Here is a 19,902-nt window from a genome sequence, read left to right as displayed (position 1 = left end):
TAAAATAAATTTTATTGTCAAATGATGAAAGCTTGAGAAAAAAAATTAATATTGATAATATTATAATAATCTTGGAAAATAATATATCATAATACCTTATTTTTAATCTATCTTAGTATTTATGTAAGTAAAAGTTTCCTAGAATATAAATTATATGTACAAAAAATTGAGTATAATGAGATTAAATATGTTGTTAAAATGGAAATAACTATTATTGTAAGTTATAAAATGAATGTCATTAAAATATCGCAAAAAAAAAAAAAAGGAAAGAAAAAAAGGCGGAAAATTTTTTAAACAGGAAATGACAAGAGTCATTCCAGGTTTCGTCTTTAGTATAGGTTTATAGATTTTGTTCTTATAAACGTTATATAATTTTAAGATTTATATAAAGTATGCTATCACATGATATTTTTTAATTAAAATAAATTTTATTGTCAAATGATGAAAGCTTGAGAAAAAAAATTGATATTGATAATATTATAATAATCTTAATATATTATAATACCTTATTTTTATTCTATCTTAGTATTTATGTAAGTAAAAGTTTCCTAAAATATAAAATATATGTACAAAAAATTGAGTATAATGATATTAAATATGTTGTTAAAATGGAAATAACTATTATTGTAAGTTATAAAATGAATGTCATTAAAATATCGCAAAAAAAAAAGGAAAGAAAAAAAGGCGGGAAAATTTTTAAACAGGAAATGACAAGTGTCATTCCAGGTTTCGCCTTTAGTATAGGTTTATACTCCGTAAATAGATGGTAAAAATTCCTCAAAAAAATAAAAAGAAAAAAGAAAAAAAAAATTGATTTTGTTGTCTTTATCATACACTTACAGATAATGAAATAAGTAGTTTGATTTGTTATTCAATTATGGAAACTATTTAACGTTTGATATAATTCCTCTTTGATGTCTGGTTATTTACATAATTCCACTTTAGTGACCTAAAGTTTTTATTTTTAATTTTTTTTAAAAAAAAAAATCATTTTGTTGGCCTTGTGATTTTGTAATTCCAATTTAGTGCCTCAAACTTTGACTTAATTATCACTTTAATTAGTCCTTGTTGTTTGATAATTCCATTTAGGTTTCTTAAGATTTATGTATATCTCTACTTTGATTACCTACAATTACTTGTATGGCTAATTCCCTAACATATGTTGCGTGTTTATGGTTAGTTAAATTACTTTTGTCTTACGTGACAAAACACTTTGCAAAAGTTGGTATCCAAAAGACGAATTCTTTAATGATTCATATTATGATGTTTTAGATATGTACTTGCGGAAATGGGAGAGATGTATATGGTGGTGCTTGATGATCATTTGCATGTAGTCTCTCGAATGTAGCTGGACAATTATGATGAAGATAATCGCCTAGGCTATTCTACTTATAGGTTTCTAGTCCACAATCTTAACGTTGAGAGAAAATTATGAGAGAAAGTTAAAGGTTTGGGAGTTGTTTCGTTATTTGTTGGCAATAACACGACAATGTTTGCTAATATATCAAAGGCTCCTGCTAACAGTCACCGGAATGCTATCTATTTTATTATTTTACCGATGATGAAACCGAATTTTGGGAAATTCCGTGGACATGATTTGGGTGTGTTGTGTGTATGATATGACATCTTTGAGGTTTAAATTTTTTTACAAAGGTGACGATGCTCTTTGCGAGAGTACATCTCCGACATGGTTTATACATACCCAAGTTTTAGATGATTTGTTTTCCTTTCAAAATTGTTTGAATATTTTGGCTTATAGAGGAGCTCATTTATTTATTTAATTAATATTTAAGCTTATGGTGTTTTTTTAAAGAGGAATATGCTATATTGCTTATGGTAGTTTTGTATGAAACTTTTCATTCCTCAAAATATGAAGTATCTTACAGTTTGGTGAAACGAAGTCTTGAATTTGAATATTAGCATTATATTTGTTGAATATTTATACTTCTATATCTATATCTATATCTGATCTATACTTTATTATTATTACTATTTAAAAACACAAACCATTATCCCTATATTGCCACATGTAAATTTTATTTTTTTTCCCAATGCCACATGTCTCCTCATTTAATCTTTCTTTTTTTTAATCCCCTTTCTCATATTAAAAATAAAAAATAAAAAATAAATTCAATACATGTATGAATGTTGTTTTGTTCACTTTCCCCCAATTTAATTTCTTCTATAATTACATTTAATTTCCATCTTTTATTCTCCTCTATAAATTATTCATTTTCCAATATACATATATTAAAAAATAATTATTTATATTGTATACTTATAAACAAACCGTGCATTGCACGGGACAGAAGGCTAGTTGAATATTGATATAGCTAACCAATTATTCCTTAAAAAAATCACAAACATGTAATGTAACTAATAATTTATTCATCATGATGAAGCTATATATTGGCAAGCTACATTGAGCTGAGCTTGGACAATTTTGCCTATCCTTGAAGTTATGACAAAATTTTCTTAATAAGAGAATACAATTCTGTATCAAAAAATTATGGATTCCTTTTCCACAAAAATCTAACTCTCTAATTAATTACATCAGTTGTCGGTGCTTAGCTTCTATGCAATGAGCAAGCATTAGATTGATCTACAAATGTAGCTTTGTATACTAACAAAACTGTATAACATGATATATGTTTCAGATCTACTCCGTTTACCTAAATCTGTGCCGGTAATGGTTTATCGCCTAACTGGACAATCAATCCAGATTTTTTTTTTTTTTGAACGGATAAATGCAGATTAAGTAATTGACCTCAGGATTAATTAGTTAGCAAGTTGAATGATATGAGTATAAAGGATGACTCAAGTGTGTTTAGGTTAAGAAAATCGTACCTTAGAAGTGAAATATGCTTGAGTATCAATCAATTACCCTATACTAAAAGCGAACCTAAAGTGACACTTGTCACGATGTTATAAAAAAATTTCCCGCCTTTTTATCTTTTTTTTTTTTTTTTTTTTTTTTTTTTGCCAAATTTTAATGACTTCCATTTTATAATCTACCATAATACTTATTTCCATTTTGACAACACATTTAATCCAATAATACTCAATTTAATTTTTTTTTATTATTTTTCAACATATATTTTATATACTATAAATCTTTTAGTTACAAATATAGTAACATAGTTACAAAACGAAGATTATCATAATATTATTATAATTTTTTTTTCCTCCGACTTAAAATTTATTTTGATTAAAAATAGGAATAATAATTTTGGTAGGGTACTTTGTATAAATCTTACAAATATACATAACGTTTCTAAGAACAACTGAACAAAATCATTTTATTACATTATGCTCCTCCGTTTTTTATAAGTTATGGTTGAATTTGCACATTTGTTGAGACACAACTTTGACCATCAATATATTTAATTAGAGACTATTATTTTGTTACAAATATTTTTTTTGAATAAATTTGTTGAATTAACATCATTCTTTATAAATTTTGTTGTACGAGTAAAGTTTAATTATGACCGTGCATAGCACGGGATTTAACCTAGTTTATAAAAATCCCCAAGCTAGTGCCACACGTCAGTCCACGAGCTTGACTTGTCAATGGGCGATGAGTGTCCACATAGTTGTAAGCATGTTTCCACATGACTGGTGATATAGGCCGATATGGGTAATGTGCTAGTATTAGAAGTGACCCAAATGTCAAGACCTGACCCTATTTACCTGATTCATATCGGTGCTGGTATCATCCCGTACAACTAGCCACCCAAGTGAGTGCATCTCTGCAACTGACTCGCTTGAGAGTTTGGATTGGATGAAGAAGTTATTCGGCCAACTTAAAAATCTCCGATTTACCCCCTAAATGAGCGTATCTAGGATGCAAATATGCTCAACTTGAGTAATTAGACCGGTTTGAAATCCGATTAGCCCTTATTAGAGACTGAGAGTAGAAAAAGAAAAAGAAAAGGAAAAGGAAAAGGAAGAAGGCTGAAGTTGGTACCTTACCATTAACAAGAAAACGCCATTACAACATCACAAATCACTGAAATCAGAAAATACAAAATGACATTGAATTTGTAAGACACGTCCATTGTCAAACCAGTGTCGAGCTTCACACGACATACATAACAACACTCGCATTCTTCAGAGGAGAGAGAAAACACCCTCCAAAATCAGATGTGGGAAGCCGTGCTTCTTACGTTAGCGGCAACGGCCGGCAATAACATCGGCAAAGTCCTCCAAAAGAAAGGCACTCTCATTTTACCCCCTCTTTCTTTCAAGCTCAAGGTTCATAATCCTTCTCTTTTCGATTTCTTGTTGAAGTTGTTTAGTTTCTTGTACCATGATCTAAGTACCCTTTTAGATTTTCAATTGTATTATCAATTGTATGATTGTTATTGTGGAAATTATGTTGTGGGTTTGGATGATTGATTGTTTTGCTGTAATGGGTTAAGTTTTATTGCTCTTTTAGATTCACATTGATTTGGGGTTTTCATGGGTTTTGAATCTTGTATTATTATGATATTTTGGATTTTGTTGAGGATTTAATTGCTTGTAAACTTATTAATTGTTAAAAAAATTGGGTGTTTTTTTTGTTTGTGTGTTGTATTAGATAGCTCTATGAACTGTGATTAATGAAGAGTTTCTGGGGATTGTTTGAGTGATTAAGGATTGAACTAATTTGTGTTGGGACTTGAGAGGAATCACATTTGATCCAAAATTTGGTCTTCTGAAGTTTGGGTAACTCTGCTGATCTGATCCTTTTAAGGGCATGCTTAGAATGAAGGGAATCGATCTATGGTTAGTGGAGGGTCAATAATTGATGGTATATGGGAGAAATTGAAGGAGAAGGGAGGGATGGCGGAACTATTGCTCTCATGTTTGTGTGTAAGCTATGTTGGTAAGATTCTATTACTTAGGAGTAAGGACAATCCCTTTTGGAATGAAGGGAATTGTTCAAAGGATAATGGAAGGTAAATAATTAATGGTATATGGGAGAAGTTGAAGGAGAAGGGAGGCACGGCGGAACTGTTGGTAGGATTCTGTTACTAAGGAATAAGGACAATCCCTCTGCCCTATCCTCCTCTTTCATGTACCACCACCTGTATGCATTTTTCTTATTGTTTTAACTGCTGTTATGCTTAATTCCTTACTTTTATTCTAAGCTCCTTTCCTATGTATAATGTGATGTATACAGTTACTTTAGTAGCTGGTCTTTGAATTACATATTCATTGTTGTTTCATTTGTCTTGCAATTTCTCCTTATTTCCTGTGATATTGGAAGGGGCTTTAATTAACCTCCCTTTTCCCCTTATTTGCACCTCAAAGAACATAAACTTTTATTTTTGGAACCAGCACCTTAGTTGCTCGTAAAACTTACCATGCCTGATGTTAGCTGATGGTTTTGAAGAATTTGTTCTTGTAGTCATTGTTAGCTGATGGAGCAAGAATTTGTTCTCATCTATGTTTGTAGGTGATCAGGACATATGCATTCAATAGAGCTTGGATATCGGGCTTTTTGATGGATATTGGTGGTGCACTTTTGATGCTGAGGGCATTATCTCTTGCTCCAGTAAGTTGTCAACTATAGTAGCTGCTATGTATTTGAAAATACTCCATTTTTTTTTGTTTATGGCCTAAAGATAGTATGCTTTTATATACATATATGCTAAGTGACAGAAATAGAATTTTCTATATTTATTCTGCCGTTGGTGTGTGCTACTGTGCTCTTTTAGTTGGAAAATACTAGGGCTAACTGTCCAGGGCAATTAGAAAAATGTTGGCTACAATTCATGATATAATTGAGATTTACTCTTCAGTCTTTCATATCAAACAACTTTCTATGAATTGTGATTGTCACCTTGATATCTAGCACCTATCTGTAAGCTGCTTTAAGCATGGGTCTGTATCTTTCAATAGTAACATATGTTTCTATTATCTATTGTTGCTTGCTGAGTTTATAATTGTATACTATAGCAGAAGCAGCACTATACTGCTTGCAGCAGCTATTGTCTTTAACTTCTTGGTCTGTAATTTTCTGATCACTTTAAACCATTTCAGGTGTCAGTCATCCAACCCGTGTCTGGATGTGGGCTTGCTATACTCTCCATTTTTTCCCACTTTTATTTGAAGGAACTAATGAATGTTGTAGATTGGATGGGAATTGCATTGGCCGGAATTGGCACAATAGGTAATGTAAGTCTGTAGAAGTTGTCTTTGCTGAACATTTTTTTTAGTAGATTAATCTTAATTTTTTTTTACGTGGAATTTGGAACCTAGCAATCAGGTTATGTAGTGTTTGACTGTTTGGAGTCTCGGGACTATGTCTCTATAGCAGAATTAGTGATCTTATATGAAAGTTTAAAGCAGTAAGAAATGCATATTGACCTTCATTATACTGCTGTACTCTTAGCATACATACTATTGAGAACCTTTCTTTATGTTTAGTTGTAAGCTGTGGCTGGGTGGAGGAGAGATATACCTTTTACCTGCACATTTCAGTTTGCTATGAGCTTCCCACTAAGATTGTACTAGCAGACTGCAATGAATGGTTGACATAAGATTATAAGAATTCAAATATCTAGATTGCTAATTAAGTAGATTTCCCAGAAGAATTATGATACCTTAACATTTTACTAAGCCTTTAGTGCTAGGAAAGAGGGTAAGCCAAGCAGAGTAAGTATTCAAAATATATCAGTCATACAAAAATAGTTATACTGCTTAAGCTTACCTAAGGCCTATAACATTAGTAAGCCAAATGGTAGTATTTTAATACTTACTTTTGGGCAATATTTTTGGTCTTATATTTGTTTGATTCCAAATTTTGTTCAAATTTGAAAACTAAGTTTTGAGCTCTGAGCCTCTGAGCGTTGAGCCAACTTAACATTGAGCCAAGCTTTGAGCAAAACCTTATTGATCTCAAGTTGAGCTTACTACTAATTGAGCTTGACTCAAAGATTTAGCACCTTTGTGTAGATTACAAATGATGATATTGTATAAAGTTGAAGGTAGTGCTAAATTGGAGCAATGGAAACAACAATAGAATCTTGGGGGCTTAGAGCACATGGAATGTTGTTTTAGAATTATGAGAAAGTTGAATGGTAATATTGGATGGTAAGGAGCTGCCAAAGAGTGAGTATTCTAAGAACACATGGTCAAGTTTGTAGAAGAATGGAGAAATTGACCAAGATGTCACCACAAAGTCAAGTCCGATGGGCATTCGGGAAATATCATATAAGGAAGATGGGAGTGGCAAAATTAATGTGTGGGAACACCTTAAAGCACATTAGGGAAAAAAAAGAAACATATTAGGAAGGAAATTTGAGTTGTGAATATTGAGTTTAAAGTAAGGAAGAACTGGTTATGCTAGTTTGGGCATGCGAGACCCGGAGTGCGCTGGTAAGAAAAGTTGGCAAGGAAAGTAGAGGGTTGGGATCTTGGGCATCTCATAGGAAGCTGGAGGCCTGGAGCGGATCAAAGATGACTTAGATGGGAGGAGTTAAGAATGATATGAAGAGTTAGGTTTGCAAATATAAGGGAATGTTGGGAGAGATCATGATTAACGAGCAGAGGAGAGATCATCATTGGGGTTAAAAATATAATATATTGATATTGTTGTTGCACTATGAAATTTGTTGAATTTCCTTACCATTTAAATTGTTTGTAGATGGTTGCCTATTGGGAAGCTAACTTTCCTCTAGCTGATTGTTTTAGCTGTTCAATTTAGGTGATGATTTTTAAAATTTTGTTAGTCAATGCTAATTAAAATGTTTATGCTGCCAGCTGAATTTCCTTATAATATGTAAAATGATTATTAGGACACGGTCATGTTTAATTGATTGGTAATTGTTCAATAAGATTCTAAAATCTTGGGGACAAAAAAAGAAAAGATATTACTCATCTCATGCCATAAGTCTCATTCTTGTTTCCATCATTGCAAAAAAAATCATGTTTCTGTTTTGTTTGATACTTTGATTTAGTTCAGGAACAATGCATTTAGGTTTCAACTTTCAAGTGCCTATGAATTATATGGTGAACATGTCATTCACAATGCTGGGGTCATATGCTAGAAAATTTGTGCTTTAACCATATATTAGGCCTTCACAAGACAAATGAACCTAGGAGTTCTTGTTAATTCTTCCTTTTTTTTAAAAAAAATAAATTCTATCCAGATCTTTACACTATTCACACTCTCCTTTGGCACTCTTTTGTGATCTGTAAAGAAATATAATGTTATTTGGGATCTAATTAGATTTATCTTGGTACATACTTTGAAAATGTCAAGTTTTGTAAATTTATACTAAAAAAAATAATTGAAGACATTAGAGTCTCCAAAGTTATGCATTGGCAAGCGTGAAATGATTAATAATAAATGGAGGAAGTATATTGATGTAGCTCAATTTTCTAGATGAAAATTTGAGAGAAAGATATGATTATCAAGAATATTATTCACAATGTTGGAGTAAGACAGAAAGAAATATCATGGGCTTAGCACCCGTTTTCATGAATCTAGTTTGTGTGTAAGTTTGTTCCAAAGTATTCAATACACAGCACTTATGCCGTATTGTTATTCCACAGACCACGGTTGGAACCTTGTGAGTACGTGCTTAATGATATCATTGGTGTTTGTGCATGGAGTTATTTTTTTGGCATAAACTTCCTAGTCTAAACTAATTAATATTTTTTTCCAATTGCAGGAATTGGTGCTGGAGGTGAGGAGCAGAAGGCTACTCCTATCTCTATTTTCCACCTTCCTTGGCTAGCATTTGTTGTTGTGATCTTGTTTGTAGGTACCTTGCTCTGTGCACTAGCTGGTGTTGACTGCCATGCCTATTGATGTATATATATTGCCTGGGCATACTTACAGCTTTATAACAGAAATAAATAATCAGGTCTACTTTGTAGGTGGTCTAATGTGGCTACTTTCAAAATATGCTATGGTGCATGAAATTTATAAAGGTTCAAATGCACCCCATAAAGACCTATATTTTCTTAATATGTTGAGGGTATAAGTATAACCAAGTCTGTCTATATGTATTTGATTCATTATGAAGCCTTTCAACCATATTACACATACCTTACTGTCTACATCATTGGTTGATATCATTCTAAGGAGGCACCTGTCCAAGCAGGATTTGGGTGATCACTTCTATTCAATGTCACTGCTGTGATAGCAGAGAGGTTTTTCTGTTAGAACTTGGTCTTGAATCTAATTGACTGGCCTAAAACTTCATAAGTAATCTTAGCTGAAGGTTCTGCGAGACATTTTAACTAGTCTGTACTTTGTCATACTTTTGAGATGAAAATTTGCTGTATTTTTCAGGTTTTAATGGTAATGCTTGGCTGTATTTTAAACAGAAAGTGTTTCTGTTTTGTCTAGATATATTTTATAACTAAATGGTTTGTTGATGAACAGTATTGAGAAACTCCCTCAAAACTCCACTTGTGGCCTGCCCATATAATTGACAGAATATGATGATATTATTAGATTAAAGTTGTAAACATTCTGGAGGATTCACTTGTCTCTTCTTGGACACTAGTTGCTTTAAGATGTATTCAACGTTCACAGTCCCAAAATTCACACAGCTTAGGCCGCAAACCACTCACGTATACATGTTTCTATATCTTAGCTACTGTCGATTTCTCTATAATTATACGCGAAGTATTTGTTTGTCAATTTATACATGTACATTTTATGTATGTGTTCGTGAAATATCTCAATAAATCTTGAAACTATTTTGCTTGCAGGTAATCCTGAATGGGTGGCTTCGTATTTACAGACGGCAACGAAGAGAACAAGAATTGGTATCTTTATTTTAATCTCATTGCCCTCCTATTTGACCTTAGAGTTTATTTTGTTGAAAGGAGCATTTCTCTTGATTGTCATTTCTGCAACTTTCTTCTGTAGATGCAATCTGAAGTTGTTGAAGAAATAATATACGGTCTGGAGTCTGGCATTCTGTTTGGGTATACCTAAGATCTCTCTCTGAAATTCATAGTTGTTTTCCGAGCTTGATTTTTCTGTTGCACCCTTTTCCACTGATATGGTTCAGTTTTAAACCTAGTTTGCCTTAAGGTTTTAAAATCTATAACGTATAATTTTGCTATGGCCTCAATCATAATAAAAAGTGAAAATCTGCTTATACATACTTTTCTCGGTGTAAGAGTTGCTAGTAAATGCTGATCCTGAGATTACTGCAGGATGGCGGCTGTTGTGTCCAAGCTTGGATTTATATTTTTGGAGCAAGGTTTTTCCAAGATGCTTCTTCCACTTAGTATAGCAATAAGTGTATGCTGCAGTGGCACAGGATTTGTTTACCAGGTATTTCTCAAATTGAACTATCAATAAGAATAGCAATTGCTTGTCAATGTTTATTTGGGTGTCTTTCGGTCTAGTTTCCCTTTGATTGTCAATGTTCTTGTTCTTTTTGAAACTGAATGAAGGTTGCATCTGAGATTTGGTCTGCAAAGTTTTCTAAACAAGATTTTATTTTTTTTGGTTATATGCTATAATTACTGCTGATATTCATTTAAAGCCATTACCATTATGTATCAATGCCTGATTACGTTTCTCATTTATTTTAACTTTTGAGAACCTGCTTTATTCAGTTTTCTGTAGTCCCTCATAATCTCAATAAGTAGTCATGGTGCTTGTATAGCATATGATTTGACATGAATCAATTACATTGAATTTGTAGTATCAGAGATAGCTATCACAATTCCCTAGTAAGTTAAGGATTCTTTGTGGGGAATTTGGGAAGACTTCCTTAAGTTGTTTTTGTTTGATGCTTTCTTCCTGAAATCACTGTTTGATTTCTTTGAACAGACAAGGGGTTTGAAGCATGGCAGGGCTATAGTTGTTTCCACGTGTGCTGCTGTAGCATCAATTGTGACTGGTGTACTTGCTGGCATGTTTGCTTTGGGTGAGCACTTGCCTGCTGCTCCAGGAGCCCGTCTCTTGTTGTTGCTTGGATGGTAATTCTATTATCCTTTCTGATGATTTATTAGTATTTTGAATATGTTAGTAGCAAGTATGGCTTTATTGGGTCATTGGGTGTTTATACGAAGTATTGATCCATAGCCATATAATTATTATTTGCAATTGCTGGAACAGTTAAGCTGAAATCTGGCTGTATATCCTTGTCCCATCTATTTCAGTGTCTTCCAGAATTTTAATTTCTGCTGCATTTGACAGCCCACCTTCACTTTAAAATTAAAAGTTTAAACAAGATTGTATTTTAGCATGAAGCTATCGACTAGCTAAGTTGTAAGACAATTATGTATGCAGACCTCTTAAGGCCTATCAAATAGCAGTATTGGTGATGGATCTGTGTAAGTTTGTAAGAATAGTCTCGTTCAATGTCTCATGATATGGTATGATTAAGATGAAATTGTATTACCATTACCATGGATTATGGATGAGATTTCCTTTTGCAATATTAACATATTGTATCATTTGTATGACCGTCTTCCAAGCAGCTTGTGTTTGTTTTGTATTTTCTCAAGTCAATATGTCCATTGCGTTGTTTAGGAACACCTAATCTTTCCTGGCCTTGTTGGTTTCAAGATTAGCTTGATAAACAGCGAATGCATATTCATTTAGCATCCAGAATCACTTTACTGGTGGTCCTATAAAGATCTTCAAGATGAAAACTTTATCTCTTATCTGATCTTTCTACTGCTTTTGATATCTGTGGATTTTGTTTAATGAGATTAAGTGTCCCTTTCACTTTTCAAGGTCAAACTTTGTCTATTGGTTTATTCCAGCAAAAGTATCACGAAGATTCGAGGAACCTATATTTTGATACAATATGATTTTTTTTGATTTTTTTTTTTTTTTTGGTTATAACTTTTCATAATGTATTGGTGAAAGTTGGACGGACAGAAAAAATTATATGAAGTGCTTTTTTGTGAACTGAGGGAGTTTGTTTATGAAGATTTTAATGTCTTTGTTGTTGGTGCTTTGGTTCAAATTCTATAAACTAGACCATTAATATTGTTTTGTCCATCCGCAGGTTACTTATAATTATAGGCGTGATTATGCTGGTGAGTTCAACAAGGTTGGTGCGTTTCCTTCCATGGTCAGGGAAGCGTCCTGTGCGACGTGGGTTGGACAAGAGCTTTAGTGTCAAGCAACCTGATTCAGTCCGAACGAGGGATCCAAACCCTAGTGCTGTAATTCATACAAACACTTTGCATCATTTGTTAACTTCCCCAACAAAGGAGAAGCCATGAATAACAGAGGAACTGTTGTATATTCTTGATCTGTTGATGGCTTTTTTTGCAGCATGTTAGTGTTAGTCTTGACCAGTTTTACAATGCGCCCCCAACATGTATTTCCGTATTCATTTTTGCTGAAAAACTGTATAATCTTTTTAAATTTTTATCTTTATTTTTTAGCTCAGGTCTGGATATGCCGAGTATGCACAACTGTAGTTATGGTCCTATGGAACAAACATAGGAGTTTGATTTCTCGTTTTTGGGTGTTATAATTTTTATATGTACGATTCATCTTAGCAGCATCAATCACTTGCTCCTGCCATCTCAAAACAAGGATATGTTATTATCATCTTCTTGTCTCAACTCATAAAATTGGGATATTGACAACTAGGGTACAGCGTAACTAGTGTGAGACGATTTCAGACAACTACGGTGTAAATTAAGTAGTGTGAGACGGTTTCACCTTAAACTTAGTCGTGACAAGTTAGTAAATATTACATGGAGGAAAAGTCGAGCCGCCTAATTGAGAGTCCTAAAGCCAATTTCAACAGTTGACTTAAATAGAAAGCTTTAACAAATGGGCCTAAAAGTAAAACTAGTTGTCATTATCATTTTTACAACATCTAAAAACCTTATTTGATCTCATTCCACTTTTTATCCGACAGTTGAATGTAATCAACCCTAAAAAGTAAAACGATAAAATGCTACATTCATTGTAAATTTGTAATATAAAGCTAAGTTGATTCTGTTGAGATTGAATTTTCCACATGTCGAGTATTGTACTAGTTTCCTGTTTTTGGGACCACAATTAGTTACATTAAACTACATAATACATTCCTTACTATTTGAGTCTTGTGACAATGTCACATTGACTTTTGTTGTACTTCCTTGTGAAAGCACATCTTTGCAACAAGGTCAACACACACAAATATCAAAATCTCAAACAAGGAGGAGCTAAAAATTAAACAATACTAATATTACGTAGTATTTTATACTGTTCTTAAAAAGGATGTTAGTGGAGCGAGTTGAATAAGAAATTCGTCCCATCCCATCCCATCCCAATGGGGTATGACTAGGTCTAAATTTAGTGATTAGTGGTATGGAAAGGTTGTGGATATGATGGGGGCAAGTGTGTGTTCAAATTTGCATCTACCATGGAGGTTGAGAGGAGATGGTGATATATTTTAGACCTACCATGAGGATGATAAAGAAAAGATGAAGTTGGGGATGGGTATGAGTGTATGACTATAAGGATATGAATACAAGATTTACCTAGTCTTATCCTAGTGACATTCTTAAAATGATACGAAACCTAGTTTACTTTTATGTCATGTTGCAATATGATTGGCTTGAACACTTAATCAAGCCTAAGCTTGGTAGGGTCATGTCAAATTGAATATTGTTGTTATACTTGATAAGTCAACTTATAGAGTGACGAGTCATTTAATTTATTTATACTTAAATTTGGTAGAATTAAATTTGAGCCTATTGATAATTCAAATTTCATGTAAAATCAATCAATTTTAGTAATGGGCAAAAGCAAAGCTATTTCTTCCCACATGTAGGTGATCATGGGTCGAGATGTAAAGAAAAACTTTTTTCCCTAGCAAAATATTTTGCCTGTATCAATACAATTGGATTGAGTGAGGTATAGTCAAGCACCCTCTATAGTAAATACTATAAAATCTAAATAGTAAATTCATGATTGAGGCCCAATAATCAACATAGGTCACAAAATACGCTTCAATTTAGAGTCAAATTAGCACGGGTCAATTTTGATCACCTATAGTTTTAGGTACATTTTTTTTTTGCCAAGATTTTTAGGTACTATTCAAACTTACCCAATACTTTAATTTAAATTATTGACCACATGTCATTTTCACAACGTCCAAAAGCATTAGATAAAGACTAATATCCGTAAAAATAAAAAATTCTCATTGGAGAATTGGTTCCTAGACATTTGCTAACGTACAATTCCACTATTTTACAAATCTAGAATCAACAAACCAAAGCCTTTGATTTGTTAATTTGTGAAACCCCCTATTGAGTATTAGAGGACCCCTCACTTTCTTCTTCTCCAAATTTTTTTGGTAGCAAAGAAAAACTTTGCTTTTACTTTCCAATTTCTCATCATTACTTCAAAATCCCACTTTTTTTTTTATTACTCCTATTATTTTTTTTTCCTTTCACCCTTAATTTTTTTTTTCCCCTCAATTTATATTTTTATGAATTTTTGAATAGCACTTTTTCTGTATTTGATTACAATAAATAAGCTAACTTTGTGTCACAAAATTTGGAGACCAACCCAAACTCTCTTATTTTGTTATCTTTCTGGGATTTCCCAACTTTTTAATTTTTGGTTGATCTAGAAATCTAAGTAGCACTTGTCTTTTGCGATAAATTTTTTATAAGCTTGTGTTATCTACAATTCTTCCTCACTCAATGCTTTGAAAACTTTGCAAAATTCTATCAATTGTATTTGTATTATTATTACTCGTATTATTATTTTGTTGTACAATTATTCCTTGAAAATGGAAGATAATAATATTAATACAGGAAGTAAATTCAAAAGGGTTTGTGTATTTTGTGGGAGTAATCCTGGTTATAGACAAGTTTTCAGTGATGGTGCCATTGATTTGGGCAATGAACTGGTTTGTTCTCCTCAATTTTCTGTATTTTTATTTATTTTTTTGTTATTTATTAAATGTATGTTTAATCATATTAGTCAATATAATGATTAATAATCTGCATTAATGGTTCCAAAATTGGATTTTGAATGATGGGCTAATGAATGTTTTCATCTTATTTGAAGATTGAATTTTGTATATTGATGGTTTGATAAATTTAAGAAATGGGTTTTTTAATTTGGTAAATTATTTATTGTTATGCATATATTTTGACCCATTTGATGATTTTTGCTTGCTGTGAGTATATGGTGTTTGATAAAATGCCACTGTGAATTAATTTGAATATTTACCATAATAATATATGGTTTTGTAGGTGAAAAGGAAGATGGATTTGGTTTATGGTGGTGGAAGTGTTGGATTAATGGGGTTAATTTCCAGGAGAGTGTTTAGTGGAGGCTGCCATGTTTTGGGGTAATTTTATGAACATTTCTTCAATTTAACATGAAATATGAAGTTGAATTTCTGTTCTTTACCTTATTTGATTTTTTTCCTCTTGAATGCAGTGTCATCCCTCATGCTCTCATGCCTATTGAGGTATTTGTGCTTTTCATTCTTGCAATAGTTGATGTAGTTTATTGATAATTTGATTTAGTAATCATTTAGTCATTAGTACCTGTTTGATGCATGGTTTTGACCAAAAAAAAAAAAGAAAATTGTTTAGTATGTGTGGAAGTTTTTTAGGTCAACCCTGTCCTTCCTTATAATAATTGGGGATGAAGATAGATTGGACTATTGGAGGCATGTATATCTGTTACTATGTTGTTAGTTAGGTACTCCTACTTATAGTTCTATTGCTCACATATTTTATGATTCTTTTCCAGTATTATTATGCATTTATGCTTAACTAGTTAAGGATTGTCAAAATGAACTAGAAGGGTAAATATAAATCAAAAGAAAACTTGGGCTTCTTTGTTCTTATGCTTTTGATGTGAATGAGATGATCAGATATCTGGAGAATCTGTTGGGGAAGTAAGAATTGTTGCAGACATGCATGAAAGAAAAGCTGAAATGGCTCGAGAGGCTGAAGCTTTTATTGCTCTTCCTGGTATGGATACTGCATTTTTTGAGTTCCAAGCCTTTACAGATGTGTGTACTTCAATGTGTGTAAACAGTTTCAATCGTTTCATAGGTGGGTATGGTACAATGGAAGAGATGTTGGAGATGATAACCTGGGCTCAGCTCGGAATTCACAAGAAACCGGTAAACTTCATGTTTAATTTGTTAAAAATTAAGGATAAGTTAAAGTGCATACTGTCATTGTTGTTATGTTATCTGGTGTTTCAGGTGGGCCTTCTCAATGTCGATGGCTATTATGACTGTTTGCTTCAACTTTTTGACAACGGTGTAAAAGAAGGATTTATCAAACAAGATGCGCGTGATATAGTAGTATCTGCCCCCAACGCGGAAGAGCTTTTGACGAAAATGGAGGTTATTGCTTTCGTATCTTACATGCTTTTTTGATACCTCTTGCCTCATCAAGAAATTTTGTCAGAAAGATTGGTTTCTTTTCAGTATTCCTTGTCTGAATTTTATTAAGTCGCATGTGTGCATAATCAGATTATATTACCCCTCAAAGTTAAAGTGTGTGATTTTATATGTTTTTTCCTGTGTAAACAGTGGAAAAGGACATTCATGGTTGATTAGTCAAATGACCTCTACAAGATGAATCAGATGGTACTTAAAGAAATTAAAGCTACATGATCTAATTATCCTGTGTGTTAGCGGCTTTATGCTTTATCCTAATGCTCTTTGTAAGAAGACACTATATTCAATGATGAACATCTTAATGTACTTTTGTCAAAGATGAGGATTATGTGTTTATGCAGAAGGCTGCAATAATTTCCTGTTGTAACCTGTTGTAGAGCGTGAATATATGCCAAAAATGGTTCTTAATATGATCAAGTCGTTGATTGAGGCTTAGGCTATTTATCTTCACCGTTTTTTAGGAACTTATAAGAATAAAACCAAATTATACTAGACCAAATCTTCTGATTTGTGTTTGCTTATTGCCAAATCAAACCTTACAAAATTCACAGCTTAGGTATTATTAGAAGTTTAGAACTTATTAATACTTTTAGTGGTTTTGATTTTAACTTGGGTAGCCCTTATCTTCCCTTTTCTGAATAAATTGGCCATTGTGTGATCTAATTTTTCCTGTAACTTATTTTAATAGTTGGAGAAAACGCAAGTAGTTCTAACTTTTTTTCTAAATCAATTTTGCAGCAATTCTCTCCGTCACATCAACATATTGCACCTCATGAAAGCTGGCAAATGCAGCAATTGGGTGAATATCCAAGCCAACAAAATGTTCAGTGATTCTTCTCCAACTATTGTAGGTACACATAATATATAGATTGATTCAGATAAGATGGAACCATCATTAAAGTTTGTTTAGGAGAAAAAAGAAAAAGAAAAAAAGGTGCCTTCAAACAAAGGCCCTGTTTGCTTGTTTGGTTTTCCTACTCATTAGATTTTTCTGATTCTGGTGAAATGCTTTTTGCTGCTTGCTTGTAACTCATTGGACCTCGATATTATGTTCGTCAATGCATAACTTATTTTATCTAATGTTCCATACTGATGTTAATTGCAATTAAGTATCTTTGTGGGTAGATAATCATGATTAGTTGAATATCCTCATGTCCTAGCTCTTTTTTGATGGACCATCTTTATATATATCTAATATGGTTGATTATGATTTACTGGGTCCCAGATAGGCTCAGTTTGTTATAAGTCTTATACCATGTCAGCATCTACTACTTATTTTTGTAGTGAAAGTCATAGCACTTGATGTTAATTTAAGCTAGAATTCATTTCTAAGGTTTTCAGTTGTAATTTTGCATAAGTGAACAGGTTGAGCTTATCTTAATGCAAGCAACTTCACTCTCAATAATAATCTAGTTATATTTGACTGTGAGCTGAAATGCGAGCTCGATTAATTGAATCGTTTTTGTAACACCACTACAGTAATAATCTTGTTATATTTCAAAGACGAGTTTCAATTCGGGAAAAAGCCTTTTGCATATGTAAGCTTGTGTAGTAAATGATGCTGGTTTATAAATATATGAACCTTCCCTATATCTTAAATTGAACGATGATTTGAAACTTGTTACCCCATAGGTTTGATTTGGTTCAGTTCGTTTCTTTTTTTTTTTAATCTGATCCTTTCTTTTGGTTTCACTGAACTTTTACTGTATATGTAGGCTAATATATACCGAGTATAAAAAAAATGACATTATCAAGTGGGGTTTTGTTAGGTCCATCTTAATGTGTGCTCCGTATCTTTCAAATATTTTTATTACATAAGCTTTACTAATACATACGTAGTACTTCCAAAATTCAGTTGGTGATAAGCAAATGCAAGATTAGGATTGGTTTGGTGTGATTTGTATATGTTTGGTTGGTAACTAAAGTGAACATAACCTAAGACTTGAACAACCCTTAAAAGATGATTTGTACTACCACATGTACAAAAAGAATGACAAATCTTCGACATACTCATATTCTTGTGTAAATGTCGTGAGATATGACACAACTATTATTGGAGTTGATACATTGAAAGTTACATGAATTTGATTTTGACAAATTAACTGGTGTTAGATTTGAAAGCTGTTGGAAAAATGTGAGTGTTATATGGGTTTTTTGTGGTAAGTTTAATGTAAATGTATTGCATGGGTCCTTAGTTTTCTTTTTGTATAATTTTTTCATTGATGTGAAATAGAAGCTTATAATTACTAGATCAATAATGGTATAAATTTAGGTGAGAAATTGAGAATCTTCCATCTTTTCATTCATTCCACAACACACTTTGGTCTTCCCTTGTATCATCATGTATCTTTTAGGACTTTGCCATAATTATTGTCCTTCCAAATTTCTAACATTAGGTCATAGTTTATTTTTGATATTATCCTTTTACTTTTGAATTATTATTATGGATTAAAAGTGGCCATATAGTAGATGGGAATATGGGGATAGTGATAAAATTTAGTGTCAAAATGACAAATTCCATGTTTGTTTTGTAGGACTGAAATTATTTGATGGGAAACTAGGGGGTGAGGATGTGAGCCCTCTATGTTTCCATTACTAGAGGAAAGGTGGAATTTAGAGATGGAATTCTAAAGTTGCAATTATATAGTCAATTGTCATGAATGAAAAGGAAAGAGAGGTTGCGCGGAATCTATCTAAACTTATATAGTATGAACTTATTTAAATTTTAAACTGATGCGAACTTACGTGTAATTATAATCTAATACTTCGTACTTCATACATAGTAGGTGAAAATTTTAAATGTCCAAAAGCTTACATATTGTCTAATCTAAATTTTAAAAGTCGAGAAATTCAAAACTTATATATAACATCTAACAACTTATATCCATTTCATCTAAGCAACCAAATACAAATACAAACGAAGTAAACACAAACCTACATCAAAGTATAAGTACTTAGTTGTGGACTTGTGGGTCTCAAACTCGATTAATGGTGAAGATGCATTAAAAAAAATGAAAGAAAAGTAAAGAGAGCACTTATGATATGCCATTTTGCTTTTGTAGCCTTAAAAGAAAATGTTGGAAGGTAATTTCTGACCAATAATATTGAGTACCCTACAAATAAAGGACCAAATTCATACCTAAAATGGTAGGCTTTTGAGGAAGCAAAAGGGCATATTATAAATATAATACTAGTAAGATAATTGGGTCAATATCATACACTACAGTTTTAATCATTATTTGATGGTTCCACTTCTCTTTCATAAATTTCTACTCTATTCTATTTATCATTAATGTTAATTCTACCCTACATTTTTAATTCTTGGTTAACTGCTGACCCAATTATATCATGCGTGCACAGTTTGTTGATAGTTGATATTCCAACCTTCGATTCTTTAAGTATCAACTTGATTTCATCATCAAAATATTTGTAATGTGTGTTGGTCAAGGCCCTACGATTTTTTATGAGGTCAATTTATTAAATACCACATTTATTGTTTATTTAGTCAAGGCTTGTAGCATCAAATCTTTGTTTATCATACTGT

The 19,902-nt window shown here is 32.4% G+C and overlaps 2 protein-coding genes across 4 annotated transcripts; both read left to right on the top strand.

The window, feature by feature from the left end:
* The first annotated feature begins 3,934 nt into the window (after positions 1-3,934).
* Positions 3,935-12,482, top strand: LOC145642055 (putative magnesium transporter NIPA9). Its single transcript, XM_081693129.1, has 9 exons — positions 3,935-4,254; positions 5,441-5,539; positions 6,028-6,157; positions 8,664-8,752; positions 9,715-9,771; positions 9,875-9,933; positions 10,168-10,288; positions 10,793-10,941; positions 11,982-12,482. The coding sequence occupies exons 1-9, from the start codon at positions 4,144-4,146 to the stop codon at positions 12,199-12,201; spliced, it is 1,035 nt and encodes a 344-aa protein (XP_081549255.1). The 5' UTR covers positions 3,935-4,143; the 3' UTR covers positions 12,202-12,482.
* Positions 12,483-14,266: 1,784 nt separating this feature from the next.
* On the top strand, positions 14,267-17,443 carry LOC145642054 (cytokinin riboside 5'-monophosphate phosphoribohydrolase LOG8-like). 3 transcript variants are annotated; one of them, XM_081693128.1, is made up of 8 exons: positions 14,276-14,837; positions 15,187-15,284; positions 15,377-15,407; positions 15,819-15,918; positions 16,003-16,073; positions 16,158-16,301; positions 16,491-16,547; positions 17,097-17,443. In XM_081693128.1, exons 1-7 carry the CDS (start codon positions 14,718-14,720, stop codon positions 16,515-16,517), a joined length of 591 nt encoding a protein of 196 aa, XP_081549254.1. In that variant the 5' UTR covers positions 14,276-14,717; the 3' UTR covers positions 16,518-16,547; positions 17,097-17,443. The 3 variants fall into 3 exon arrangements, with proteins under 3 accessions (XP_081549252.1, XP_081549254.1, XP_081549253.1); XM_081693127.1 differs by lacking the exon at positions 16,491-16,547 and having other exon boundaries at positions 14,285-14,837; XM_081693126.1 differs by lacking the exon at positions 16,491-16,547 and having other exon boundaries at positions 14,267-14,837; positions 15,819-16,073.
* The last annotated feature ends 2,459 nt before the right edge of the window (positions 17,444-19,902 follow it).

Source organism: Chenopodium album, chromosome 8, assembly GCF_948465745.1.
Source record: "Chenopodium album chromosome 8, dcCheAlbu1.1, whole genome shotgun sequence".
NCBI lineage: Eukaryota > Viridiplantae > Streptophyta > Magnoliopsida > Caryophyllales > Amaranthaceae > Chenopodium > Chenopodium album.
Note: the sequence above shows the minus strand (reverse complement) of the source record. Positions and strands in the feature narration are given on the sequence as shown.

Bases quoted from the DNA above. Each gene is read 5' to 3' on its own strand.
- LOC145642055 (XM_081693129.1), top strand. From the start codon at position 4,144: ATGTGGGAAGCCGTGCTTCTTACGTTAGCGGCAACGGCCGGCAATAAC. The intron at 8,753-9,714 runs GTAGGTACCTTG...TTTTGCTTGCAG, and splicing joins TTGTTGTTGTGATCTTGTTT to GTAATCCTGAATGGGTGGCT. The intron at 9,772-9,874 runs GTATCTTTATTT...TTTCTTCTGTAG, and splicing joins AACGAAGAGAACAAGAATTG to ATGCAATCTGAAGTTGTTGA.
- LOC145642054 (XM_081693126.1), top strand. From the start codon at position 14,718: ATGGAAGATAATAATATTAATACAGGAAGTAAATTCAAAAGGGTTTGT. The intron at 15,285-15,376 runs GTAATTTTATGA...TCTTGAATGCAG, and splicing joins GGAGGCTGCCATGTTTTGGG to TGTCATCCCTCATGCTCTCA. The intron at 16,074-16,157 runs GTAAACTTCATG...CTGGTGTTTCAG, and splicing joins TCGGAATTCACAAGAAACCG to GTGGGCCTTCTCAATGTCGA.